Source organism: Ricinus communis, chromosome 3 (assembly GCF_019578655.1).
Source record: "Ricinus communis isolate WT05 ecotype wild-type chromosome 3, ASM1957865v1, whole genome shotgun sequence".
Lineage (NCBI taxonomy): Eukaryota > Viridiplantae > Streptophyta > Magnoliopsida > Malpighiales > Euphorbiaceae > Ricinus > Ricinus communis.
Genome location: NC_063258.1, coordinates 27,207,844 through 27,220,548, shown reverse-complemented (window position 1 = coordinate 27,220,548; position 12,705 = coordinate 27,207,844). Strand labels below are relative to the sequence as shown.

Sequence of the window (12,705 nt, the reverse complement as noted above, 5' to 3'; positions counted from 1 at the left end):
GTAAGATAAGCAAAGCTAGACCTGTTAATTCAGTATTGAATGATTCATATTTCTGTTATTGAGTCTCTAATGATAAAAGTTATTTGCCAATTTTTTCACTTATAAAATTTAGAAATTGAAAATTATTACAATACAACTGATATGGTAACTTACAAAAGCTAAAACTACTATAATACAGAGTCTAGCGAAAAGTGAGAGCAAATAAGTAGCTTTAAATATCCTGAGTAGATTTGACTCTTTATGAATTATAATTTAATATTTAAGTCATTCCCTTCAATTTCTACAAATATTTATACACTTTATTATGTGTCCATAACCCATTAGTCTTCATGAATCAAAAGAAAAACAGTTGAATTCTTAAAAACTTTGAATTTATCATATAATTGAAAATAAAAGAACTGCATTTGAGCCCAAAATCAGCCCTTTCCATCCCGTGTATAAAAATGGGCCTAAACAGTGAGAGAGCCTCGGCCCATCTTCCCAAAACGACAGGGGTGGCTGGTGGCAGGTTTATTTTCAGTTAATGCTGGACATCGTAAGCATTACACCAGGGAACACGTGCAGGTAAAGGGCGTAAAGTAAAAACACGAAAATGCGAAAATACCGCCCACAGTTGGAAGTGTTACACAGATTCTCACTTTCAACAGCGCCCATTGTTATTAAAAAACAAGAAAAAGTGCATCTTTGATCTTTTTATAAGTGCCAATCTTCTTTTGTCAAAACTCATTTAGCTTCAAAGTCAGATCAATTAAATGGCTTCTGCTTCTGTTTTTGGCAACGTTGTTCAAGCTCCTGAAGATCCTATTCTTGGGGTACCAGCTTGATCTTTTTTCTTTCTTTCCTTCTTTTTTCTTTTTATTGTTTGATCGTGATATTATCAAATCCAAAGCATGTTTTGGTTCTGAAAAAGGTCACCCTTTTAAGTATGATCACTAGAAATGAAGCATGTGTATTTGTATAATGACTAAAAATTTGGTTTATGTTGTCGATAAACAGGTTACTGTTGCTTATAACAAGGATACCAGCCCTAACAAGTTAAATTTGGGGGTTGGTGCTTATAGAACTGAGGTATTTTTCTCACTCATATTCCAGAAAAGAAAAAGTTCAATGCTTCATTGATATGATTGAGAAAAAGATGGAAGCTTTTCTTATTTTTTTTTAATTGGAAAACTGGTGGTGTGATAGGAGGGGAAGCCTCTCGTTTTGAATGTAGTGAGAGAAGCTGAACAGATGCTAGTAAATGACCCGTAAGTTCTTGTTCACTTTGTCACTCAGTATTATTCTCTAGTTTAAATTGTTCGGCCCTCTAATTAATACGTTTTCTGTTTTTTTATCCTTCAGGTCTCGGATCAAAGAGTATCTTCCCATTGTTGGACTTGCTGATTTCAATAAACTGAGCGCTAAGCTTATCTTAGGTGCTGATAGGTAATTAGTATTTTTACTTTGGTTGTCTTTGTTGCTTTTTGGATTTTGTAATTTGTGTGAAGAGTTGCTCTCAGGACTTTTCTTTTTCAATAGCTTATTGTAGTTTCTTTGGTTGGTTTTGCGACAGCCCGGCCGTACAAGAGAACAGAGTGGCTACTGTCCAATGCTTGTCTGGCACTGGTTCTCTTAGGGTTGGTGGCGAGTTTCTTGCAAGGCATTACCACCAAGTGAGGACCCTATCTTACATATATGTTTGTTTTTGCCTTTATTAGGATCATAACTCACAAGTATTTGAAGTCATATTGTGACTGACTCATCTATCTTGTTTGGCAGCTGACAATATACATTCCACAGCCAACATGGGGAAATCATCCCAAAATATTCACTCTAGCAGGTTTATCTGTAAAGACATATCGCTACTATGATCCAGCAACACGCAGGCTGGACTTCCAAGGTTTGTGCACTCTATGACGTGGAAATACACTATTTTAGCTTTACCATTCGACTTTACTATCTATTATTGCAATTCATAGTATTATTGTTCCTTCGAAATCATCTGTTACAGTATTGCAGTAAATATATGCTTGTTATTACCTCTCAGAGGTATTATTTTAATCTTATATCCTTCTAATTTAAGTTCTTGTAAACTTTTGGCACCCATACCAGGACATAGATATTTGTTTGTTCAATGAATTCTGATTAATTTGCTTATGTTGATGCTGATTAATGAGGTAATACTAGTATGAACTTTAACCATATATATGGTATAGGCTTGCTAGAGGATCTTGGAGCTGCACCTGCAGGATCTGTAGTGCTTCTCCATGCATGTGCACATAATCCAACTGGGGTTGACCCAACTACTGAGCAGTGGGAGCAGATCAGACAGTTGATAAGATCAAAAGCTTTTTTGCCTTTCTTTGACAGTGCTTATCAGGTAATAAGAAAGCTCATGTCACTAGGAAAGTGGATAGCATAGGATACTGCATGATCATCAATCTGTGATAAAGTTTTATGAATGCTGATAGGTAGATTGTAGCATGGCTGACCAACAAACTCGTATACCTTACAGGGTTTTGCAAGTGGCAGCCTGGACGCAGATGCACAACCTGTTCGCATGTTTGTTGCAGATGGTGGTGAATGTCTTGTGGCACAGAGTTATGCAAAAAATATGGGACTCTATGGGGAACGTGTTGGGGCCCTCAGCATTGTAAGGCATTCTCAAGTTTTGAAATTTTTATATAAGCTTAGTTAAGCTAGTAAATATTGAATAATTGAAGGCCTGTTGATTCATTAAGGTTTATAACTATCCAATTAAGCTCTTCAAATTAAGTTCAGACCTTTTTTTGTGTTGAACCAAAACTTTTTCCGGCTATAAAATCATGACCTCTCATGGCTGTTGATTCATTAAGTTTTATAGCTATCCAATTAAGCTCTTCAAATTAAGTTCAGACTTCTGTTTTTGTATTGAACTAAAACTTTTTCCGGCTATAAAAATCTGGACCTCTCATGGCTTCTGAATTCTGATGGGTTCTCTCTTCATTTGTACAGGTCTGCAAGACAGCAGATGTGGCAAGTAGGGTTGAGAGTCAATTGAAACTTGTGATCAGGCCCATGTATTCTAATCCGCCTATTCATGGTGCATCTATTGTGGCCACCATTCTTAAAGACAGGTATCAACTCTGTTAAGATTACAAGCCATGACATAGATATGAACAAATGGAAGTGTTTCCATTATTTAGTAGTTCATATGAGAGTTTGATATCAATAATGGGATGCTGACATAATAAGAAAATGCATAACTATGGTGCAAAGTACAATGATCTATGCCATTATCTTGCTGTATTCCAGGGATATGTATAATGAATGGACTGTAGAGCTGAAAGCAATGGCTGACCGAATTATTAGCATGCGCCAGAAACTATTTGATGCTTTATCTGCTAGAGGTATTTTTTTTGTGACCTTTTCATTTATGCTTTCGTACCTGTCACGCTTGTTTTTGTGTTGACATTGGTATCAAGTCCCAAGGTGGGTTGAGTCCATTGACATGTGATACCTTTCTGCACTTTTCCACTCAAATTATAGAACTGTTTATTTTCAAATTCCAAGCTAATAAACATTTTCAGACACTTTATACTGGGAAAACACTTGGGAGATAAATCGTACGCAAGTGTGATTGTGGCAATTATGCCTCAAAAGAACTTATTATAACAAAAAAATACACTTTCCATCAGCCTGTGTTGGCTGAATAGTCATTTTATTTTTAATAGAAAAATAGATAAGCATTTATATTTTTTTAGCTTAAAATGTTTGCTATTGGTGGTGTGTTCTAGCTCATATTTTTGGTATTTGGTAAGATCTTACCTAAACTCTCTTTCCCTTATCTGCAGGCACTCCAGGTGATTGGAGTCACATTATCAAGCAGATTGGAATGTTTACTTTCACTGGGCTGAACTCTGAACAAGTTGCATTCATGACCAAAGAGTATCACATTTACATGACAGCCGATGGGTAAGAAATTGTTTTTTCTTTCCCTGTGGATTACTTAAAGGGGTTTATGATTAAGGTTTTCCGATTTTTTTTGAATTTGTGTCACTGTGGAAACACTTTTACAGTTTTACTGCATACTATTTAACAGCTATAATTATAGTTGGCCTTTGTAGTTGTTTAGCATATTGGCCCAAGATGATGAATTCCTGTCCTCTGCCCCTTGCTTGTAGCCAAGTTTTTGAGAAGCATATTTGTGCAAAATAACAATTATTAAGCATATTGGTCCAAAATGGTGAAGTCCTTTCCTATGATAGATTTTCCGCATTTTCTCCCTGTAATTCTATGACACATTGTGCATATTCTCTGCATTATAGAAGGATTGGTGCATTGCAAAGGATAATGGGTTATCTTTGTCGTATAGTTCCCCAATTCCATTGTTTCACATATTTACCTGTTCATTGTTAAAGCTAATGATTTTCGTTCTTTCTTTTTCTCTGTAGGAGGATTAGCATGGCAGGTCTTAGTTCTAAAACAGTCCCTCATCTTGCAGATGCTATACATGCTGCAGTTACTCGATTTGGTTAAGATCACTAGATTTACATAGTTAAGAGTTTCTGACAATGGGCAGTACTTCAGAGTTTTTCCCAACTTTTCATACTTGATCAGAATATGCATTTTTGAATTTGGGATAGTTTTGGCATTTTGTATTGTGATGTTGCATCTTTCATTCTGCCCGAGATTCAAGAGTAGCATGCTTATCGAGTAAAACAAGGACCATGTGATCTTTCTATGTCTTATTGTAGTTATTGAATCAATCGCCAGATTCTTCTTATATAAAGAAAGGATTATTTTCTCTCTATGTATATTTATCTGCCCCTTTTCTTATGTTTAATTTTTCTATGTAATAATACGGATAGTGAGATGTGTTCTTCTAGTTATTATGATTATGTAATTGCATTCAACTTGTAACTCGCATCTTATTTACAGATGCCAAGTCCTACATAACAATCATGGAAAAGTTATATCCAATCCCATGCTAAGGCATATGGATGGTTGGCTTCATTTTTGTTCAAACATTGCAATTTGCATGACCAAATCAACCCAAGATAAAGCGTGGAAGGAAGAATCTAAAATTGGATATGTCACAAGGTTTGGTCTTAACAAATCCAGAAAGCAGGTGTCAAATGCATAGAACTCAATAGTTAACATACTGGAACTTCCCTATACTGCTGCAGTTGCGAGGAAGAACAATATAACAACTAGTAAGTTACTAAAACAGACTCCTAAAGGGTTGTTTGTTATCTACATTTGATAAATCAAGCTCTCTAAACTACCATTTCTCTATGTTTATCTTCCTGTTCCGGTCCTTTTTGGATTTCCATCTTTTCATATTCTTTGTTTGCCTCGTCTTCTTTTGATATTAATGTCGAGCCGTTGGACTTCTTAATCCACTCAAATTCTCAAGTTTCTCTAAGTAGGAAAATTTCTTCATGGTCATAATAGGTTTGAGCATGATCTTTTCGTGATCACCCTTGAAGAGGCAGTCTGCATTGTATCTCTTAGAGTTGTTCTCTCCCTTGTCCACGTTCCATCCCATGAAATCTGAGAGTGTCATTGATGTTGGTGTTAGTGTCTCGCTAGCGCCCCACTTGTCACTGTCTTCATCTCCTTTCTCATTCTCCGACTTCTCATCTGATTCTGATTTTGGGGTTTGCGTTAAGGAGTCCGCGTACAGAACATCTTCAATCCTAGACAGAACTGTGAATGCCAAGCTTTCTATTATTCTTGAGTAGCTTTCTAGAATAGCCTGTCCTACATCCTGCACAAAATAAAGCAACATGTTATTAATTTTCACAAATTCTGAAAGTTTTAGAAGAGGCATTGTTTGTTTTTCTTGTTCGTACATACCTTGTTGTATTGGATCTTGCTTATATCTAGTGCAGATTGTGGAAGTCCAGGGAATCGCTGTTTGAGAATGAGTAAGATGGTTTCTGCTCTCTCTTCAAAGAGTTCTCTCTTCTCTAAGCTCACACCTGATCCCCAAGAAGACTTTCCATCCTTTTGGTTCATCTTTCTCTGCCAAATCACAATAGACGCCTCAATCCTATTCTTGAGATCAAGCACTTTGTGCTCGGTTGACAAGTCCATGGTTGACAGGAATTGCTCAGGATCAAAATACTCTACTGTTATGCTTTTGTAGATTGAATCTCCAAGGCTTGTTTTTCCATTCTATCAACAAGATTGGGAGAAAAATTAATTGAAAAAGATAAAGCAGTTAAAGTTTCTCAAAGCAAATTATTGAATTTGCACTCATAATATATACCTTGGGAAGGGATTCAATGTAGTTTTCAGGAATCTCCATTTCTGATAGCACCTGAGCATTTATTGCCATGGCTGCTTTAAGTACTTGATTAACAGAGTCCTTCTGGAATTGGATCCATCTTCGTGTCACCTCTGATAGCCCCTCTGGAGGAACCTTAACGGTGGGAATCCACCATTTGTCATCATTTCTTGGTGGGGTTTCTTGCTCTGATTCATCGCTATCCTTGGACACATACCAGAATTCATTCTGATTTCCAAATTGATCTAGTTGGTCCTGTTCATTACCATGGGATCAGAAACTTGCTCAACTTTAACCATACAATAAAAGGCAACAGAATCTAGACACGTACAATGAGGATGGTATCAAGCTTGCGTAGAGCGGGAATGTTCATGAGCAGATCACTTCTTTGTCGTGTTGTCATGATCTATCAAAGCAGAATAAAATATCAAGGTAACATTTAGCTGAGGATCATCTAAAATTATGAGTATTTAGAACATAACAAACATGAGGTAATTAATTATGTTTTAAGGCTTGTCACCTCCATATTGATTCCATTATTAGATTGTTGTGATGGAACAAACTCAACAATGTGATCGGTTACTGATAAAAGCCAATCGATTTCTTTTCTCCACCTTATTTTTGTCTCTGGGGACATGGGCTCTAATCTCTTTTGTTCTCCAAAAACAGATGCTGCAATTTTCGAGAACCAAATTGGAGGCATTTAAAAGAGAAGTCAGGATTGCTGTAATTTAATTACATGATCCTGACATTGACAGTTTGAAGAGATAGAATCAAAAATTACCAGCAAGATTTGTGATTGCATTTGACAAAGCCAAGGCTGAGGAAACACCTTTCCCACCACCCGACATATCTTCACCCAAAAGCAACTTTGCAAACTTTTCCTTCATCATATCTATGTCTGCAACAAAAACACATTCAGGATGGCGATTAATGTCATCTTCATCTCTTCGAAATGATTATTTCAGAATTTGAAGACACCAATTGTATGATTTACCTGAGGGAGCCTTGTCTCGGGGGCTTGGTGATTTAGCTGCTGCATCAGGACGGGGACGATTAAGAGGACTTCCAATATACTGGGAATCAACAAGGCGTTCTCCTACCTTAGGCAAACCATTTCTTGATTGCGTCCTTTCATCAACACTAATATTACTACTCACAACTCCATCATTTCCATTGTCAAGAATCAAACTCTGGATATGTTTTCCTGGAATATCAAACATTTTTCTTAAATGGAAGGATTTCGATTTTTGCATGCTTTGTTCACGTTCTAATGCTCGCACCATCATTAAACAAATCTCTTCTTCTTCTTCTCTCTTTATATGCAACAAATCATTGGCAATACATATATCAAAGCTTTAGTGAAGTTGCTAAGCAAAGGGCTATCTTTCTTCCTTTTTTTTTTTCTCTCCTTTTCTTTTGGGAGAGAAAAAAAGAAAAAAACACTAACCCTTCTCCAAAATATCTCAGCTAGAGATGGATGATCAGAATTTTCTTGAATTTGCAAGAATTAGTATTATTCCTTTTCTTCAAGTACACCTTTTAGAAAGTGGGTTGCATGAATGATAAATAAAAAGTCTTTATCGGGTGGGTACAATATGTAAACAACTACAAAACAGAACTGCTTAACTGCAAAACTTAAAAAGGACAAAGTCTAGTCTGTCGAAGAAAAGGATGGTTGAAGAGGTCAATGTTTCTAAGACAGTCAGAAATAACGAACTCATTGTCTGTGTTTTTCTACTTATAGCATTAGCGGATATAGGAATCCCGCTTGCAAGGGTTACAATTTTAGGCAAGTGCAGGTAATTATCTAAATTGTGATTCCATTACGGCTTATATCATGGGAATTTTAGATTTGGAGTTTGTTTATGGTTCCGCGCCTCATTAGCACAAAAACTTGTACAAGGTTTTTTGTTAGGGTCATTCTCTAGAATCAGATATAGCATCACTGTTCTGTCCAATTTTATTATGTGTTATAGTTATGGTGTAAGAACAAAATTTAGGGATATTTAGTTAGTATTTCGTTTTATTCATGTTTATTATCTTACTGATTTCAAGGGTTGAAATCAATAAAAATAAAGCCCATTAGTCTTTGGATGTTGAATGTGGGAAATATAATATTCTTAAAAAATGATAGACTAATTTGCTTGTATGAATTTGGGATATGAATGGAAGCAAAAAATAACGAATTCACTTTTAATAGATTAACCCAGATAAAATAAAATAAAAAATCAAATTTAGTATTTTTACTTTAAAAATTAGAGTGGTTTTCATTTATGATTGACGATATTAATGAAAATTTATTATTTTTATTGTAAATGTAGAAAATAAATCTCTTTTTTTTTTTCCCTTAGTAATGTAACCGTTGCTGTCTCTGTTTCATGTTTCAAATTCCTTGAAATGGACCAATAATTCAAGTCAAGTGCTACCCATTGAACTAATATTTATTCTGAAAAGAACTAATATTTATTGGGCATGTGGATAATTCTCTGAACTCATAATCCTAAATTTTAAATTGGCACCACTATTATCTCAATTAAAAAAATGGATAGGCACGATTATTAGCTCATCCCATTTTAACTAATTAACTAAGAACAGTATTAAAAAAAAAAAAAAAAAAAAACTAAGGACAACTTAAATAACTTGGAGAGAAAAAAAAAATAGAAAATTAACTTGTCTTTTAGATTTTATTTTATTGGGCTTGGAATTTAGAGATCTATGGGCTCTCTGGTTCATACAATGGTCTATCGGTTTAGTTAGTTGAGCAGAGTTCAATCAAAACTTTTGGGCAAGACCAAACCCAAGTCTTGGCCCTTACAAATATTTATACAAGACTCTTGGGCAATTGGTTCGGGGCTATTTGAGATTGTTGTGGACCATTGAAAAAATAGCTTTATGATTTTCTATTAATTGATTATGTTGAATTGCTTCTTCTTTTTTTTTAATTAATTTATTATTTATTCGATAAATATTTTTTAATAAGAAAATTCCAAACAAGCTCTCCATAAATTCATATTAGATATTACTATCAAAACTTGGTAGCAATCTTATAATCAATTTATTAGGTAAAATTTAAAAGAGAAAATAAAATATGATTATTTCCTGATACATGTTCTAATTATTAATTCTTCGGGTGACATTTAAATCCATAGACTCCATCCCTTGCTGATTGTCAATTTCCTATCCACCTAAGTAAACTTCCAAATTTATTGTACCTATCTAATATTTTGTTTTGGACTTTATATTTGCTGCTTAGTACAAACCCATTTTTTTCAGGAATTATACTACCCATAAATACGCTTGAACATGGAACATCTATTCTTATTCCTATAGGGTCGAACTTAATCCGTTCCCAACCAGTTTTCACAAGATTTAAAAAAATTGCTTTCATCTTTCTATTATTATATATAATACAACTCCACCCTAAGGTTTTGAATAACCGGGGACTTCACATACTCAAGCATTGGACTTGAGCCAATCAAACTACTTGCCCTTTAATAGATCGTGAGTGGGTCTTCCGAAAGGCAAATAGTCGGCATTGTAAACAAATAGAGAGCCTTCGCCCGTTTGAATTGCATTATTCTAATTTAAAATAGATATATAATATTCTATATCTATCTATAGACAATAAGATAATCATTTTTTTTATTCTTCATTTCATTCTTGGGAAGAGTAAGAAGCAGATAGAGCAAAGGCTCACATGTAGGTTCCTATGCAGTAAAGACAATATGGTCGGCTTGCACTCTTACTTGGAAGTGGTCAGTTGGCGGAACAGAAATCAATATTGGGGATGGACCTTAGCGCTTCCTCTCTATCCAAAAGTAGGGAATCCTTTGCATATCCCGTTTTGAGATAGACCATCGTCGATAAAGTAGAATCTACGGACGAGCCACATGCAGGGAAACTTGCATGTGTGGTTCTATCAAAACTAGGACTTTAATACCCTAAAACTCACTGATTTTTGCAATTATTCAACGGATTTCCTAAAGGCTGTTAATGATATAGTCTCAATCAGGGGTGCTATAAATACCCTTTGATTGTTAGGTTCTAATGTACTGGTCAAAAAGGATTTTCTGACCAATCCCTCTACCTAAAAAATCCCTAGTGCTCAGTCTCTCGTCCAACGTGTCTTGCCGTGCCAAGCCTAAGGTAAGGGTCGAGATTAGGGTAGAGCAGCTGAGACAAAACAAGATCTTATGTCTTCCCCTATATCTCGCTTTAAAAAAGATAGATCGTCAACTTGCATAGAAAAAAGATTCGGTGCGACGAAAAGTCATACAATGCGGTTTTGTTCTCTCAATCAGACAGTTTATCGCTCTCAGCAACAGTTCATTGGTCATACCCTCAGTGATGACTAGCAGTCCTTCCTGATTGAGTTCTCACCCTTTATTGATAGATCAAGAGTTCTGGCCCGACTATGATTCCATCAACAAACCCGATTTGGTATAAAAATGAGTGGCCCGAAGACACTTTGAAAAAGCCCCAGTGTAAAAGCTAAAATAGTTGTTCGAAGAGAAAAGGTCAGGACCTTCCTCACAGATTCAATGGGAATGGGATTTTTTCATTCAATACGATGCGGCCTACACTTTGATGAGCACAGTGCAGTTCACGTCATAGCTAGTTTATTGTCTGTAACTATACTACAATATTTTCATTTATTCAAAAATTTGTTGCATACTTATCTAGTGCGGCATGTTCATGTTGGTCAATCAAAGGAATGAATGGTTGATAAATGGTGGATAAAAAGAAGTGGAAGAAGATGGAATAATCCCATCGAAGCCTCCATCCTGATACATCTTTGGACATCCTTAGACAAATACATTCTACCTTCATTGAGGCAATGCCATCCAAGATGGCAAATAAAACCATAATGTACTAAATTGATGAGAGGCATCCTTTCTTTAAGCGGTCCATATCTTGGCCACCACATCATTTTAAACTAAAAAAGGATTGGTCCAATACTGAAGCATGTATTGAATCTGTGTGATCTCCATGTGGATCTCGAAGAATGCATTTTTTTAGTCCAAGTAAGAAAAAGATAGGCATATAATACAATAAAGGATGGAGAGTGTTAGTTAGTCTTTTTTAGTTAGCTTTGTCATTCGATTCTAGAAAGCCCATCTCTTACAAGAGACGAGTGGGGGAGAAGAAGATAAGACTTCCTTACTTATTGTTATTTATTATACGAGGATTCTCAACAGCAGATATAACAGGGGAAGAGCAAACTTCCTATTTCTTTTTTAGTAATATAATACCTGAAGCATCTCAGTAGACGAGCGTTGGATTACCAGGACAAAGAGAGTCAACTTATTTTCAAATCCTCTATGTTTAACCAGTACCTTAGGAAACTGGCCATAATGAAAAGAGCTTTTTCAGTAGGTACTTCAAGTTCAATGCAATGAAAGCACCGATATAGGGTCTAGATTGAGACTAAGCTCAAACTAAAGGTTTGATTTTAACTATGAAAGAATGAGGGAACGAATTGCTCTTCACTTCAGACCTTTGAATTGAAGGTCGAGTCGACAAGAGAGAAGAAGTCTATTATTCATCTCTCAGGGCAGCTACTACTCTCGGTCTTCATTATTAAATGGTAGCTTATTCAGTCACTTTTAAAAATCTTGAGAAAAAAAAATTCTATTGGATATAGCCCCTTCTTGGGAAAAATAAATTATATGGGCTTTCCTATAGCTTCTAACGCATTCTCTTAGTTCTTTCTTAAATACCCTCTCATTCGAAAGTTTGTGTTCTCCACTTCTGTATTTAACGAGAACTATGCTTTCTACTCGTGGAGTTTGACCCATTTCTTCGGGTGGATGCCTCAAAATAATCTCGTGAAAACATAACCTTTCTGCGAGTCCAATAGCAATCTCGCCTATTAAGAAGCTCAAGGGAATAAGCGCTACCTGGTGTAATTGTGAAAGTAAAGCAAGACTCCATATGAGGAATAGGTATTTAAGAATAGATATTCTAAAAAAAAGACTAGTAATTTTATTTTCGTAATAGGCGGGTAACCTTCTCATACTAGGAGTAAAAGAATTGACATACTAGGAGTAAAAGAATTGACTCTTAACTGACCTATTACATAAGAAAGAGCTCTATCTTGAGATATCCTCCCACATTAGATTCTCAGAAATAAAAGAAGTTTCAAAATCCTCTTATGTAACTCACACATCTGATTCTGGTCCATCTATTTCTTCTTCTTCTTACCCTTGGGAGGATATTTGTAGAGAGTGGGTGTCTTTGGGTATTCTAATTTCTTATCCTGAACTAACCTCCATTAGTCGAAAGTGAGCTTGACTCAAGTATAGGTAACCTAAAATAAACTCCCTTCACGGCCACTGTGTCATAAATCTTCTATAAAAGACCAAAGCAAATTTTGATCCTTCTTAACAATCTTCCATGGAGAATTTACTTCAAGAATGGAGAAGAACTGCTTGATGCCAACATCTAGA

The 12,705-nt window shown here is 35.6% G+C and overlaps 2 protein-coding genes across 2 annotated transcripts; one reads left to right on the top strand and one right to left on the bottom strand.

The window, feature by feature from the left end:
* The first annotated feature begins 588 nt into the window (after positions 1-588).
* LOC8268349 (aspartate aminotransferase, cytoplasmic) lies at positions 589-4,775 on the top strand. Its single transcript, XM_048371990.1, has 12 exons — positions 589-812; positions 997-1,068; positions 1,186-1,247; positions 1,342-1,425; positions 1,553-1,652; positions 1,759-1,879; positions 2,196-2,359; positions 2,495-2,632; positions 2,974-3,095; positions 3,274-3,368; positions 3,813-3,933; positions 4,413-4,775. Exons 1-12 carry the CDS (start codon positions 753-755, stop codon positions 4,495-4,497), a joined length of 1,224 nt encoding a protein of 407 aa, XP_048227947.1. The 5' UTR covers positions 589-752; the 3' UTR covers positions 4,498-4,775.
* Positions 4,776-4,931: 156 nt separating this feature from the next.
* Positions 4,932-7,795, bottom strand: LOC8268351 (rho guanine nucleotide exchange factor 8). Its single transcript, XM_048371989.1, has 7 exons — positions 7,251-7,795; positions 7,038-7,154; positions 6,774-6,925; positions 6,585-6,659; positions 6,236-6,508; positions 5,821-6,141; positions 4,932-5,731 (listed from the first exon to the last, which is right to left on the bottom strand). Exons 1-7 carry the CDS (start codon positions 7,540-7,542, stop codon positions 5,333-5,335), a joined length of 1,629 nt encoding a protein of 542 aa, XP_048227946.1. The 5' UTR covers positions 7,543-7,795; the 3' UTR covers positions 4,932-5,332.
* Between the last annotated feature and the right edge of the window lie 4,910 nt (positions 7,796-12,705).